The sequence below is a fragment of the Gallus gallus genome, chromosome 1 (genome assembly GCF_016699485.2).
Source record: "Gallus gallus isolate bGalGal1 chromosome 1, bGalGal1.mat.broiler.GRCg7b, whole genome shotgun sequence".
NCBI classification, from domain to species: Eukaryota; Metazoa; Chordata; class Aves; order Galliformes; family Phasianidae; genus Gallus; species Gallus gallus.
In genome coordinates this window covers 120,481,684-120,493,760 of record NC_052532.1, presented here as the reverse complement: position 1 = coordinate 120,493,760, position 12,077 = coordinate 120,481,684, and the positions used below count along the sequence as shown (strand labels likewise).

Below are 12,077 nucleotides of genomic sequence, written 5' to 3'. Positions count from 1 at the left end.
ACAAGCACAGAGTTGCCTGTATGGTATTGTTCATGCTGTTTCTAAAGCCAGTTAAGCATGTAAAATCTCACTAGGAGAGATTACTCACATCTTCGGTAGCTTAAATATCTTCTCTTTGGCTTTCAGAATGAATACTTGAATATAATGACATGTTTCTATACTCAGACAGTTCTATGCCATTTCTGAATACAGTTCTGAAATACTAGTATAAACTTTTTAAAATTTCTTATACCGGGATGTGTCTAGCATCTAAGTTAAAGTTGAGTAAAAGGGGAGCTTAGCCTCATGTCACAGATTACCTTGACCACAGAGCCTTAGTCCCACACAATTCCATGCAAGGCTTGTGAAGGTAAAGGTTCAACCCCACAATTTACCAAATTGTGGTACTCAAAAATCAACATACTGATGAGAGCAGCTATAAATGTAATCTGGCTACAATGGAAAAAACAGTGACAGAAAATGGTTGCTAAAATACTGACAGAAGATTGCTGCTAGCTTGGGAACTGCTAAATTGGACCTGTGAACCAGAAGCATCACTGAGAACCACAGCCAGTCTCTCTGAAGTGCAGTTGGGTACCTAAGAGCCAGAGACATCTTGAAGATACTAAAAATAAGGGCAAAAACAAGGCACTATAATTGCAACTTATCTGCAAAGGTGAAAAATACTCTGAAACAAAGGGGAAACACTCTGAGAAAAATGGAATCAGTAACTGCTGTTGTCTGTATTGGCCAAATGAACATATAAGTAGTCTGAGAAAAGAAAAGTTGTGCCTGAAAAAATAGGAAACATCATTGTCTATGGCTACCCACATGAAAAACAGAAATTCCAAGCATCTATTAGCTGCTCCAAGTGTAGAGTTCTACACCTTCTTATGTCTGTGATATAAAAATGACTTGTTTTCTATCAGAAATTGAACTTCTCTGGGTGTATATATGTGCGTATATATATGCATGCATACACATACATGCATATTTGCTATTTTACTAGGGATAGTTTTGCAGTAACCTATAGTAGAAATCTTCCTCAGTACACCTGCTGGTGCTATTGAATATATATATTGTAGCAGCCCTTACAAATGGTGGAGTGAACATTTGAGTGCTGCTCTGAAAGTAATGCCTCCTATTTTATCACGTTGGCCCACAGCATCAGAGGCAGATGTTGGTGCTACCTCAGTAGAGGTTGAACTTTCCGGCCAATATCCCATTACATGTTGTTGCTGTGTGACAGATGGCAGCAGAGGGGCACTCTGACACAATGGCATATGGAAGTGCTCATGAAGCAGAGGTGTGTTACTGAATTCCTCCGTGCAGAAAAACTGGCACCAACTGACACTCACCGATGTTTGCTGAATGTTTACGGAGACCAAGCAATGGCTGTCAGCACAGTGGGGTTGTGGGTGGTGCCTTTCAGCAGCAGCAACAGCAATATGAAAGACAAGCTATATTCCATTGCTCTTGTTCAATGCTAATGAAAACGCATAGCTAACGGTGGTGACTATGTTGAAAAACAGTGTTTTGTAGGTGAGAATTTTCTCTATTAAATTCTCTATTCTATTTCTTGTGCTCTTTGTTTCCATGGAAATAAGAGGCATTACTTTTGGAGCGACCTACTTGTATATTCACATACATACGCCTTTCTGGTAATAATTTTGCAATAGCTTGATATATATTTATTTTATTAATCATAAGCATACTTGCTTGTGGTCATTTACGGTATTGTAGTATTGTTATACAGTACATTTACTGTATCAAAGTAAACAGATGTTTGAAATAATGCATCTGTTTCCTTATGTACTATGGAATCCTGCAAACCTACTGTCATGATTTCTATTTTATGGCCAGGAAACCATTTAGGTTGTGACACATACCAAGTAGGGGAGTAGTATACACAGAGCTGCAATTTGAATTGCTTTAGTCTCCCTGGGAAATTATTCCACCAGTAATCTAAGGTACATTCAAAGAGAAATTTGGATTCAAAATGCTATGGGAAAATTTAGGTACACTCAGATAACAGCATGCAGCTACGGTACCTCATATTTATACAAAAGCTTTTGAAGCCTCTGAAATCTGCTTTTGGATATGTCCAGTAATATCCCAGCCTCTGCAGAGCTGCATGCCTTCAAATCTATTAAAGGCTATGCTTATGAGGAGATATTTTAGATACCACAGCCTTGCCTGTTTCAATGGCCCTTTGATGAATGTCACACCTCACCCTCACAACTTAGTTTTAAGCTAGGAAATAATACCATTTTCACTACATTAATTTTATTATTTTTTGAACACTTACAGTAACTGATTATTTACAGTTAATCTCTTGACATACTGTCACTTTCCATGGTATCTGGTTTTGCATATATTTAAATTATAATATGGATATAAATATAATATACATGTAATTAGTAGATAGCCTTTCTATATCTTACTGTAACATAAAATTACAGTAAAGCAGTATAATATCTAATTTAATTAACTTGTTAAAGAACTTACCAAAATTCCAACTTTGTTTCTGAATTACGAAAGTGCCATTTTCAAATGTTTCAAATGTTTTGTTCATTATAGTGTTGGCAGCAAGCTGACACATAAAAGCATAAACTTACCTTGCAAAGTGTTGAAGATGGTAAAGAGGTAGGTAAAAACCTCATTTACTGTGAAGAAAGCAAATCCCCAAGTAATTCCCAACAAAAATGTAAGGCCAGCAACACTCCGAAGGTCTTGAATGCTTGTTTTTCTCTGAGCACCAAGTTGTTTTTTCTTTTTAATGCGACACAGCTGGATCAGCACAACAATGAACATGCTGATATTGATCAGGAATATCACACAGAAGTATCCCACAGCAGTAATATAGAAGACAATTCTATTTTTAATCCAGCAGCTGAAACACAAGAATACAGTCTGTCAACCATCAACAGAAAAAGAAATGGAAATAAATACAAGATAAAGCTGTATTTTGTTTTAATTACAAATCATTTTTGCTTCATTAGTAAAAAGTTGTGGGGTTTTTTTTGTTTGGTTTTACTTGTTTTTTGTTTTGTTTTGTTTTTTTACCAAAAGCTAATTGCATTCATATAGTCAGTTACCATGAAGCACGTAACGTACTTTAGAGCTATACTATTGCAAAGCTCTCTCACTGCTTCTTTCCCTCCCCCACCTTTAAAGAAAAGCAGTTTTGTAGGATTCCACACCCCCCTTCCCAAAAAAAAAGAAAGCAAGCACCTCCTTTTATTTAACTTACAATTCATCAGGTCTGGTTTTTGAAACCCTCCCAGTGGATATAAGTCCATAATTATCTGGTGATACTGCCAACACAATAGCCACAACTACTGCTGGTAACCCTAAAAGATTAGACCAAATACATAAGTGAAAATCTTGACAAATACAACATTATAACTTGAAACTAAATGGGGCATTCAAGCTGTGCTCAAGAACACAACTTGGAAAGAAACCAGAGATCCTCTCTGCAGCTAGCTCCAAACTTTCTCACTTAGGCAACAAATACTGTTACACATCAAACTGACTTAAAACATTTAACAAAGCATACTCAGTTTTATTTCTTATATCCATTTAAAGAAAACAATTCTATTTAACTCAAGTGGACAAAGACGATAACAAGGGCCCAAATCTCTTTACCCTTGAACCAGTTACATCTGCTTCGCCACTTTTTGTTAGTGACAGTGCTATTCCAGAAATGGGATGTATATATTTAATTGCATTTATTTTCAAAACAGAACTGATGCTGTCTGTCTAGATAATGGAAAGAAGCCATTTTGAAGGGGACAGACTCTTTACCAAGATCTATTGCGACAGGACAAGGGGAAATCATTTCAAACTAAAAGAGGGGAAATTTAGACTGGATATAAGGGTTTTTTTTTGTGCTTTTTTTTATTATTATTATTATTATTATTATTATTATTATTATTATTATTATTATTATTATTATTATTATTATTAATTATAAGGGTGGATGATAGATGTCCTGTCCCTGGAGGCATTCAAGGTCAGGCTGGAACATGGCTCTGAGCACCCTGATCAAGCTGTAGGTGCCCCTGTTCATTGCAGGTGAGTTGAAATAGATAACCTTTAAAGGTCCCTTCCAACTCAAACTGTTCTATGATTCAAATTTGGTTCTGTTATAGTTGCAAAAGGAAAATCCATTATTCACTTGCATTGCAACAGTCTCAGTTTTCCACATTGCAATCTGAGAACACCTGCACTTAGGGAGAAGTTCACTACCTCAAAGTTGGAATTCATACAATCAGATTTCCGGATAATGAATACTTTGCAATTGACAGTAGAAATATATAGCAACTGCTTCTTTTTCATTTCTGAACTGTGTCACCTTTGCAGAAATATTTGGTGAGTTGATACATATATCTAGAATCCAAAAAGTAAATCCAATACGTACCCCAACCAACGATGCAAAACTTAAGAATGTATTTCCGTACGTAGGTATTAAAGACTTTCACAAGTGCAAGATACATGTGAAAGGCTTCTAGGCCCATCCAGGTAAAGGAAACCAAGAGAAAATAGTGAAGAAATACAGCAACTGCAATGCACAGCCCTCGTGTGTTATACAACGCAATCCATGAGTCAAGGAGGAAAACTAGGTTGAGTAGAAGTAATGCGGCACACAGCTGGATTAATATTTTGGATGGATAGTCTCTCCGGATTTTCCTAAAAAGCAAATTAGTGAGATGACATCAATTGTTCTTTTATCCCTGGCTTACTTTCTCTCTTGCATTCTTTAGTTCATAAATGCCAAGAAAAAAAAAACATATTTATATATTTTCATTTATATATAATGATTCTTACATTGAATTTATACATGGGACAGAATGTTTTATAACACATTTCCAAATTAACAGTCCATATGAATAAAGTCTGTTATAGAAATATTACACAAATTTAAACAATAGCTTTGATTCCTAGATAGCAGTACCTTTTTTTTTTTTTTAACATTGTATGTTAGGTGGCTTCTTGCTATATTACTTTCAAAACACAAAATGAGCGTTCGTTAGTGCTAACCTAGATTAGGCTTTTGACTGGGCTTCTAAAACCTTGACAGAGCAAGTATTCATTACTGATGGGATAATGAGAGAGTAAACAGGTGCCAAATAAATTCTAGGAAAATTTCCAAAACACATTGTGGAGAACTTAACAGTTAAACTTCAAACATCTTAACAAAATGTTCCAACAAAGACAAATTTGTGCATTATTAATAGAGACAGAATCCGTAACTACTCAAAAAGACTTCGCTGTGAAGACTACGGACAATTTTAATTGAAGAATAATGGGAGCTGAGTTGAACAGATACTTACTCAAAAGCTATGTAAGTCACTAGAGTAATAGAAAGAAAAATTGCAGACAGGCCACAGCCTATATAGGATATAAAAGTCAGTACCAGTTCTTGTGTGGGACTTAAAGGAGTATTTCCATACAAATTCTAAAAGGGAAAGAGAAGTTGATTTCAGAGAGCATACTTATGAAATGAAAAAAACATACAGAAAAAAACCACTTTAAAATGCACAAAACAAAAAAGAAGCAAAGCGTTTTCTTCATGGATTTTGTAAACGGTTTGTGGGAAACAGAAATGTCAATACAATTATTGGCTGATTAAAATAATTTTGAATTGGATTTATCCAAACTTTTTTTTTGTATAGAATATACAATGGCCTAAATGTATGAGCTGCAGTTTAATAAGCACTTAAGTAATTTTTACTTTAATAGAACTCACGGCCTCCGTTCAACAAGCAGCTCAAGGACATTAGTAATTTTACAGCTCTGTGTACTTAGCATGAAGTGAACAGAACTGAATTAGTATTTAAAAAGTTGTGTGTATTTTCTGAATCCTCATTTGCTGAATATGAGGCGTTTTAACATTTTCTTGAATCCTGAATTTCTTAAAACTTTTGAAATACTTACCATCAAAACTGCAAAGCTTGTGAGGTGGTTGCATGAACAAACTGTTTCATTTACTCTACTTTCTTTAACAATGCAACCTTCATATGACCAGCCTCCATGTCCACCTGTTAAAGAAAACAGCCTCGTAATTGATTACAGCATGGCTTTCTACCATTAATGTGAGTTAGAATACCTAAAGAAACATGATATCTTGGGTGATATAAAGTACTTACCATTTTTATTGAAGTCCCAAAAAACACATCTAACTGTTGAATTATCCTGTTGGGAGGTAAAAATAAAAATAATAATTTTATATATATATATATATATTTTTTACTTAACTCTAAGTTTATGATCAAGAAATTTCTACCATGTACAGGATACAGGGAAGAATAAATACTACATACATCAAGTATACCTGTTCTACATGAATACTACATAAACTTAAATGCATAGAAGAGATTAAAATCACAATATGCAGGTGAAAATATGAGGAACAAATTTGAAGTGACCACAACGGAGGTAGGTCTCCCACCTATAACAGTACTCCATTCCTGGTAGAACACTATGAACGATTTTTCACTGCCTTTCTACACTGCACAAATTCTTTGAACTTTTCATCCTTCCTGACTTTGTATGCATCAAGAAATTTACCACACCGAAAAGGAAAAACTCATCTTCTTTAGCAAGCACCTGATCGCTTTATATTAACAGCATGTTAAAGGTTTATAAAAAGCTCCCTCCCATGAAAATCCTATAAATTGTATGAGTAGTACATTATACTTCTCCGAATAGTAATAATTCTGCCATTATATCTCAAAACTAGTATAATCCCAGCAGTTTACAATACTTCAGCATTTTCAACTGCAAATTTTGAAATTCCATTAAAAGATGGTAGATGATAGAGCTATTTTAATCCTTGGTGCTAATTTACAAAAGAGATGCTGTCTAAGAGTCCTGGTATTTCCTGATGACCCAGTCCTGTGTTTCAGTATTTCCCCTAAGAAAAAAGATGTTTTGGCCACGTAGCACCTAAGAATGTCATGACTGCAGTATCTCCCTAGCAAACCCACTGTCAGGCGTTCACATAAGAGAGCTTATCCTTTGGAGAATAAAACAAGAAGGGCAGGTAGAAAGGATCAAAACTTCAGAGCTGATTGACAGAGCAAAATTACATCAAATCATCTGAGAACAAACAATAATATAAACAACAACTAAGCAAAGATGAGAGATTTTGAAAGTCTAGCTGGAAATGAAATGCCCACACTAGTAAAGCAGAACCAACTGATCTGTATTCCTAGTACAGTATTTCTTCTACAACAACTCCAATGAAGGCAACAAAAGCAAATTCTGTCAGCCAAAACAAATCATACCTGATTAGGTCTGATATTTTGTAAAGTAACAGTCACATTTGCCTTTAGGTTGCTAATTGTGAGGTTAGCAACACTTGATGATATAACACTGCTGATTAAAGATGCATTCTTCAAGGACAGATCCTAGAACAACAAAAAATAATCAGATTTTAAAATCAAAGAAAAAAACAGTAGAGTACAGTTTACAGAAGTTCAGGTATTGTGCGAAGTGAGTGTTGGACAAAAATAATTTCTTTTTAAATAAGGAGGTTATAAAATATGTTTTATGGCCAAAAAACAAGTCAGTTCAGATTTTATTTTTGCTCTAGCATTGAATTTAAGCTCATATGAACAGAGGATCAAAAAGGTACCTGGAACACAGTAGTTTTTTTAAAGAAATTGAAAATAATTCTAGAAGCCAAGTCCAGCTCTTCAGGAGGTAAGTTTTTGAGCAATGATGAAGGAAGGGTAATTGATCCAAGATTATTCAAGTCATGAATTGCATTAGAGCCAAGAGAGATCTGAAAAATAAATGCAAGAATTATGCCTCATTTCTGTCACTAAGGAAAAATTAAATTATGCCTTATATCCAGTTTAGAACTCTGAAATACCCATCTCTCAAATCACTGCCAGGAGCACACTGCTGTTCTCTCATTTCTCTTCTACTCAAAGGAATAAAAAGCATCCACAGGCATGAAAGTAGTGCAACTTCAGTACCATGGAACAGTTCCAGTACTACTAATGGCTTATGCTAAGTTAAGCTATTGCATTCTCTGAGAGGACACCGCATGCCAATATTTGTCCACAACTTTCTATCTTTCCTTACTTTAGCCTTCAAGGGTTGTATTGTCCAAATGAGAACTTCCTTAACCTGGAGAGGTTTTGAGTGAGAGAAAGCATATGCAAACTTTCTAAGCACTTTTTTCTTGGCAAGACCAACTACTCATGAGTGACAATTGTATGAATGTCATTAATCAAGCAATGTAGTAAGTTCTTCCCTGGCACTGACAATTTCCTGCAATTAATCTTCTAACATATGAAGCCATGTCACAACACTCCTTGACAAATTTTAGCATGGTCAGGGTAGGTGATTACATGACTCATGATTCTGGGTTCTTGTGGCAGAATTATGCAGCCAAGCACTCTGGTGTTCTCACTGTGCCCTCTAACAGCTTATTAGTCAAATGCCAGTTTCTGCTAACTCAGTTGTTTATTTAGCCCGTAACAGAAAATTAAAGAAAAAATTCTGAAAGATTTCAAAAAGCAAACTCTTTTTTTTTCTGAAAATAATCTGAAGAAAAGATCCTGAACTTGTGACATAAATGCAAAATAAAAGTCATGTTATAAATATGAATAAGATAAATATTAAAACATAAACACTTTAAACATGAACTTATGAAATTTCATAAAATTTAGAGTTATCAGTGTCCAACCTGGAGATCAGATGAATCCTGGACAGCAAAAGACATTTGGTTGGAGCGGATGCTATTGGTTTTGACAACTGCCAGAGCCAAGGATGGGGAGGAAAAATCAGCAGACATTGCTGAAAAGTTCAGTTTTAAGCCAATATAATCCACTACTTTTATAATTCTGTTAAGAAAAAGAGATGCTTAGTATTACCAAGCACAAAGTTGTGGTTATGGGGCAGCAATCCAAACAGAATGTAAAATACAGCTTATTCTTCTCACTTACCATGGTTTGAACACAAAAATGTTTTTTTCATAGCATTATATTACAGTACAGCAAGTAACACTATAATAATAGTCTTTTTCTGTGTAACTCAGTTAAAGAACAAGAAACATTCTTTTGGATTAAGATTATTAAAAAATGAAGCATGCTGATGGTAAATTATCAAGACAGTCAATACAACACACCTTTAATCTATTGCCAGATGGACGTACCTGTTAGAAATTTGGGGTGGTAATTGTTGAGAAGCTGTCAGGACTCTGCTAACCTCACTCACCATCCGTTCTACATCTTTTGACTCTACTTTTCCAGCTGTTAAATCTTTTTCTATTTTGGATACTATTTGCTCAGCTGTGGTGACATTAATGGTGGTATATGTGGAAGTTGTGTATGTGGTAGCTGACAGTATCCTTCCTGTGACAACAGAAAAGTTAGGCATTTTTGTAAGTATTATGCTTAAGAAATGAAGTAAGCGGAAAAATTAAACAGTTCTCTTGAACAAAAAGCTTACCACAAATACAAGCATGTTAAATGAAACAGAGTCTTTCTTCTCCCTATCAGCTACTCTGCAGATAGCAATACTTAAAGTCTTAGGAAAACATAGAGCAAGGTTTCAAATAGTCAGCATTGACTATATTTTATATTGATTATAATTATAATCACCATAAGTGATGCTAAATAACCTACTATTTAGAACTTTTAGCTACTGGGTGCCTGCAAGAAGAAGGAAATCAGGAGAAAACCAGAAAACCTAACTACCACAGTTAACAAAATATTGTAGCGTGAGGTACCGCTCATCATAGCCAGAGGCATCAGAACATGTACTAAAATGAGTATAGAGATTTTGAATGTTGTGTCAGGCTTGTTATGGTAATTGGAAGATGATAGCTAAGACACATAACCAAAATCTTGTTTAAAAAAAATTGAAAGCAAACTCAGTGCATGGAATTCAAATTAAAAGATATTTTTTATTTGTCACATTTACCTGTGCTTCCGTTAGGCAGGCTACCATGGCCATCGGCAGTAGAATGAGGATGAGAAGCTGAGACAGAATGTTTGACAGGACTAACAGTAGGGGTTGTTGAGAAAGGAGTAAGGGGAAAAATAGGTGCTGCAGTAACGTTCTTGTTATCAGAAATAGGTTGGGTTGAATCTGTAGCAAGAGGAATTTGTGCAACAGAGCTGGTGGTAGTTTCAAAAGGTGGAATTGCTATTGGAGGTTTGGGAGGAAGCTCAGAAGGGGAAACAGCAGTAGGTTTAGTGAAATTTACAGCAGGAGAAATGATTGTGATAGGCTTGCTAATATATGTAGCATCAGATTTAATTGAGAGAGCAACATTAGAAATAGATTTTGTTGCAGGTGTGGAAGAGAGAATTGTAGTGACAGATTTTTTAGAAGCTATGGAGGGAAAAGTTGCCATGCTATGCTGAGCAAGAAACTCAGTAGAGGAATATGTAGTGGTATCAGTAGTGGAAGACAAAGAAGTTGCAGCGGTAGAAGTTTCAGAGAGAGGATTTGCAGTGGAAGATGTGGAGAGAGTTTCAGAAAATGAATTTTCTTTGAATGGGGGGATCAGTGATCTAATTGTGGGTGTTCGTTCTGCAGAAACTACAGCACTAGATTTGAGGGAAGAGATAGCAGTCTTTTCATGGGGAGGAGGAGAATGAGAGGACGGAAACCATATGGGATGCGGCGGCAATTCTATAATACTGTTTAAAAAAAAAGCACATAAATACATGTTAAATTTAACATTATTTATATTTTAAACAAAATTAGCTATAATAGAAGAATATATATGGATGATGTGGACATATTACTAATAGCGCATATTTTAGAATTCATCAGGTCAGATGTCTCATGCCCTAGTGACAAATAGTGCTTCTGTAACATCTGTTTTTCTATAGCTGTTAACTACCAAGTCCACATATAATACCACTTCTTTTTGTGGGCTTTGGAGATGACTTGATTCTGAACTCAAAAGCTACTGGCACCATAGGGAAAAAAAAAAAGGGACTGGGAGGAAAGAGAAGGTAACTGTACAAGAAGACTTCTGTCAGCTTGTGCTTGTGGATTCCTTTCCTAGCTATCACATTGCAACATGAAAGTTCATTCTATTTATCCATTACAAAGATAAGGAAATAAGCATGCCAATCTGTTTGTATTTATACTTACTACATTTTTAATTCTTCAGCAGACAAGGAACAATACTTCAGTGATGAACAACAGCACTGTTCTGAAATGACAAAGAAGCATTAACATAGATTGCCGTGAAGCATAAAAATTGCTTATACCATTAACCAGGTTATTCAAACAAGGTATGTTTTACAGCTTTTTTTTTTAACAATACTGCATTTTGCCTAATTACTTTCAAGTTTTTTGCTCAATGCCTCAGAAGTTCAGACTTCTCTTTATAGAGAAACCACAATGCAAAGCTATATGCTTTGAAACAGAGAGAAAAAAAGCACGAGCCACTCCATACTATCAAAATGCAACTAAGAAAACTGAGCTACATTATAAACTTTGAGAAATGCATTTGTGTTCTCAAGAATTGTTACAGATAATATTTTCAAAATCAAAAATGCTTTATTAATGTAGTCAGCAACTTTATATGAAAGTTTTTTTACATATACATATCTCCCCCTCCATGCTCCCCAAAAATCAGAAAGTCTGTATTTTTTATGCATTTATGTTATTCAAAAAAACAATTATTTTTATTTAAAATTAAGAGGGCTTTTTTAGGTACTTGGAAGTCAACTGTAAAGACATGACAGTTAATCTGATGAGACTGTGTTTAAAGCATAACTTACGAATTTTGCCTATTTCTTCTTTCTCTTCTAAAGTGCTTATGTTCTCTTTCTTATCCAGCTTTATTATGAACTTGCAATGTGTACTATAATTAGAAGAAAAAGCCTTAGATTTGAGAAATAATTATGTCATTCCAATACATGAATCTAATGACAAATAATAAATCAGAAAAAAGCTTTTTTCTTTTTCCCCTGGGCTTTTTCAAACCTGGGGATGTTTCCAAAGCACGTAGAACACAATGTCAGGTTAAAACAAAGAGCAATACATCTATCTGTAGCAGCTTATTTCCTTATTCCTCTACAGACTCTGTCAATTTTTAAATGTGATCCTCTCTA

General features: G+C 35.0%; 1 protein-coding gene across 1 annotated transcript in view; it reads right to left on the bottom strand.

Annotated features, from left to right (window-relative positions):
* The window catches only part of ADGRG2 (adhesion G protein-coupled receptor G2), a 53,581-nt gene that overhangs the window by 5,403 nt on the left and 36,101 nt on the right, over positions 1 to 12,077 (bottom strand). Inside the window, exons 14-26 of the mRNA XM_025146580.3 lie at positions 11,745 to 11,827; positions 11,110 to 11,170; positions 9,922 to 10,646; positions 9,152 to 9,350; positions 8,684 to 8,840; positions 7,622 to 7,771; positions 7,272 to 7,394; positions 6,132 to 6,177; positions 5,920 to 6,023; positions 5,316 to 5,440; positions 4,403 to 4,671; positions 3,233 to 3,332; positions 2,598 to 2,872 (exon numbers count right to left, since the gene is read on the bottom strand). Coding sequence (XP_025002348.2) covers positions 2,598 to 2,872; positions 3,233 to 3,332; positions 4,403 to 4,671; positions 5,316 to 5,440; positions 5,920 to 6,023; positions 6,132 to 6,177; positions 7,272 to 7,394; positions 7,622 to 7,771; positions 8,684 to 8,840; positions 9,152 to 9,350; positions 9,922 to 10,646; positions 11,110 to 11,170; positions 11,745 to 11,827 — 2,417 coding nt within the window. The remainder of the gene's footprint in view (positions 1 to 2,597; positions 2,873 to 3,232; positions 3,333 to 4,402; positions 4,672 to 5,315; positions 5,441 to 5,919; positions 6,024 to 6,131; positions 6,178 to 7,271; positions 7,395 to 7,621; positions 7,772 to 8,683; positions 8,841 to 9,151; positions 9,351 to 9,921; positions 10,647 to 11,109; positions 11,171 to 11,744; positions 11,828 to 12,077) is intronic.